The sequence below is a fragment of the Nannospalax galili genome, unplaced genomic scaffold (assembly GCF_000622305.1).
Source record: "Nannospalax galili isolate Female #2095 unplaced genomic scaffold, S.galili_v1.0 scaffold252, whole genome shotgun sequence".
NCBI classification, from domain to species: Eukaryota; Metazoa; Chordata; class Mammalia; order Rodentia; family Spalacidae; genus Nannospalax; species Nannospalax galili.
In genome coordinates this window covers 3660139-3663303 of record NW_008333886.1, presented here as the reverse complement: position 1 = coordinate 3663303, position 3165 = coordinate 3660139, and the positions used below count along the sequence as shown (strand labels likewise).

Genomic DNA, 3165 nt, shown 5'->3' with positions numbered 1-3165 from the left:
GGTGTTACAGAGGTCGACGGTGTGACAGAGGTGGGTGGTGTGACAGAGGTGGACGGTGTGACAGAGGTGGGCGGTGTGACAGAGGTGGACGGTGTGATAGACAGAGGTGGATGGTGTGACAGAGGTGGGCGGTGTGACAGAGGTGGGCGGTGTGACAGAGGTGGGCGGTGTGACAGAGGTGGGTGGTGTGACAGAGGTGGACGGTGTGACAAAGGTGGGTGGTGTGATAGACAGAGGTGGGCGGTGTGACAGAGGTGGGCGGTGTGACAAAGGTGGGCGGTGTGATAGACAGAGGTGGATGGTGTGACAGAGGTGGGCGGTGTGACAGAGGTGGGCGGTGTGACAGAGGTGGGCGGTGTGACAGAGGTGGGCGGTGTGACAGAGGTGGGCGGTGTGACAGAGGTGGGCGGTGTGACAGAGGTGGGCGGTGTGACAGAGGTGGGCGGTGTGACAGAGGTGGGCGGTGTGACAGAGGTGGGCGGTGTGACAGAGGTGGGCGGTGTGACAGAGGTGGGCGGTGTGACAGAGGTGGGCGGTGTGACAGAGGTGGGCGGTGTGACAGAGGTGGGCGGTGTGACAGAGGTGGGCGGTGTGACAGAGGTGGGCGGTGTGACAGAGGTGGGCGGTGTGACAGAGGTGGGCGGTGTGACAGAGGTGGGCGGTGTGACAGAGGTGGGCGGTGTGACAGAGGTGGGCGGTGTGACAGAGGTGGGCGGTGTGACAGAGGTGGGCGGTGTGACAGAGGTGGGCGGTGTGACAGAGGTGGGCGGTGTGACAGAGGTGGGCGGTGTGACAGAGGTGGGCGGTGTGACAGAGGTGGGCGGTGTGACAGAGGTGGGCGGTGTGACAGAGGTGGGCGGTGTGACAGAGGTGGGCGGTGTGACAGAGGTGGGCGGTGTGACAGAGGTGGGCGGTGTGACAGAGGTGGGCGGTGTGACAGAGGTGGGCGGTGTGACAGAGGTGGGCGGTGTGACAGAGGTGGGCGGTGTGACAGAGGTGGGCGGTGTGACAGAGGTGGGCGGTGTGACAGAGGTGGGCGGTGTGACAGAGGTGGGCGGTGTGACAGAGGTGGGCGGTGTGACAGAGGTGGGCGGTGTGACAGAGGTGGGCGGTGTGACAGAGGTGGGCGGTGTGACAGAGGTGGGCGGTGTGACAGAGGTGGGCGGTGTGACAGAGGTGGGCGGTGTGACAGAGGTGGGCGGTGTGACAGAGGTGGGCGGTGTGACAGAGGTGGGCGGTGTGACAGAGGTGGGCGGTGTGACAGAGGTGGGCGGTGTGACAGAGGTGGGCGGTGTGACAGAGGTGGGCGGTGTGACAGAGGTGGGCGGTGTGACAGAGGTGGGCGGTGTGACAGAGGTGGGCGGTGTGACAGAGGTGGGCGGTGTGACAGAGGTGGGCGGTGTGACAGAGGTGGGCGGTGTGACAGAGGTGGGCGGTGTGACAGAGGTGGGCGGTGTGACAGAGGTGGGCGGTGTGACAGAGGTGGGCGGTGTGACAGAGGTGGGCGGTGTGACAGAGGTGGGCGGTGTGACAGAGGTGGGCGGTGTGACAGAGGTGGGCGGTGTGACAGAGGTGGGCGGTGTGACAGAGGTGGGCGGTGTGACAGACAGAGGTGGACGGTGTGACAGAGGTCGACGGTGTGACAGAGGTGGGTGGTGTGACAGAGGTGGATGGTGTGACAGAGGTGGACGGTGTGACAGAGGTGGGCGGTGTGACAGAGGTGGCAGCTGTTCACTCACTGGCATCACTGTTTTCTTCGATGTTGGCTGTGTACACGTTCTGTGTGAAGACTGGGGGGTTATCATTCACGTCCATGACTTTGACTCTGAGCTCCAGAGGCCTCTCCAAATCTTCTCCCCGGGAATTCAGAGCCCGACAATGAATCTGTGGGAAGGCAGAGAAAAGCTGTCTTTCTATACCAGGGGAAATTAGACAATATGTTCAAAAACACAGGAGGAAATATGCAAAGAAATGACATTTTCCTATGAATTCAGACTATGTTGGAGTCCAGTATTTTGAAATCATGAAGTTGCTCCGTCATACCCAGCTGCAACACACAGGGGAATCCAACTTTGATCTTGAAGTTTTCCCACTCCTTAAGTCCTTCATTTATTTCAATGTACCATGATTGTTATCAAAAGCAACCATAGACTTGAGACCAGTTTTAGAAAGAAGAGAAAAAGAGAAAAAGAAGATGAACAAATCAGAGCCCACTGCTGTGACTTGCCAGGAACAGTGGGGTTATCTCCCTGTCCACCACTGAGGTGATGTTGATTTCCCCAGTCCGAGGGTTGATAGTGAACACTCCATAAGGTGGACGATCAATCCCTGCTCCAGAGATTCGATATGTGATTTTCTGGCTCACTTCGCAGTCTGATCGAATCTGTAAGAGAAATGGCCAGGATTGGAACCAAATTTAGGGCAGATCTAGAAGCTTGGGTGCAGTGGATGGAGAAGGCAATGAGATTTGAGTACAAGAGGGCTTTGGTTAGAAACAGAACCTCAGGGTGTAGTCCTGTGTGACTTCGGAATCATTGACCAAGTACCATATTATGGTGGGGATGTGATATTAACTAGTAGACTTATTGTGGGGTGTTCCAGCCTAACAGAAGCAGCCAGAATCTGTAGTGGGTTTTTAGTCTATTTGTTTTCTTTCATTTTGTTTTTGAAACAGAGACTCATGGAGCCTGGGTGGGCCTCGAAATAACTGAGGATAACCTTGAATTTCTGATTTTCCTGCCTATGCTTCCCCCAGTATTGGGATTTGCAAGTTTTACCACTATGCCTGGTTTTATGTGGTGCGAGTGAAAGTCAGGGCTTTGTGCCTGCTAAGCAAGTGCTCTACCAACTGAACCTTATCCCTGGCCTCTCTTTAGTATTTTAAAAACTTTGGATTATATTTAATTTTATTATGTTTAGATTTGAGTGTGAGACAGTTAAAATGATATGTTAGTGAAGAAGTTCAGAAGAGAAATGTGGTGTGTAGAGATAGTGAAATGTTTTCTATATGTATATATATATATGTGCTTCTGCTATGTATTAAAATGTTAAGATTTCTTAATCTTAATGTTTTTTACATTGAAGAAAATCTAGAAATCCTCGAAGTGCAAATAGAACTGAGTTTGTAATATAAACTGGGTAACACAAAGCTATGGGTTAAATGAA

At 53.9% G+C, this 3165-nt stretch overlaps 1 protein-coding gene across 1 annotated transcript in view; it reads right to left on the bottom strand.

Annotated features, from left to right (window-relative positions):
* Dsg4 (desmoglein 4) overlaps positions 1–3165 on the bottom strand; it is a 36713-nt gene that overhangs the window by 22402 nt on the left and 11146 nt on the right. The window contains exons 5-6 of the mRNA XM_008828854.1: positions 2228–2383; positions 1740–1884 (exon numbers count right to left, since the gene is read on the bottom strand). Coding sequence (XP_008827076.1) covers positions 1740–1884; positions 2228–2383 — 301 coding nt within the window. The remainder of the gene's footprint in view (positions 1–1739; positions 1885–2227; positions 2384–3165) is intronic.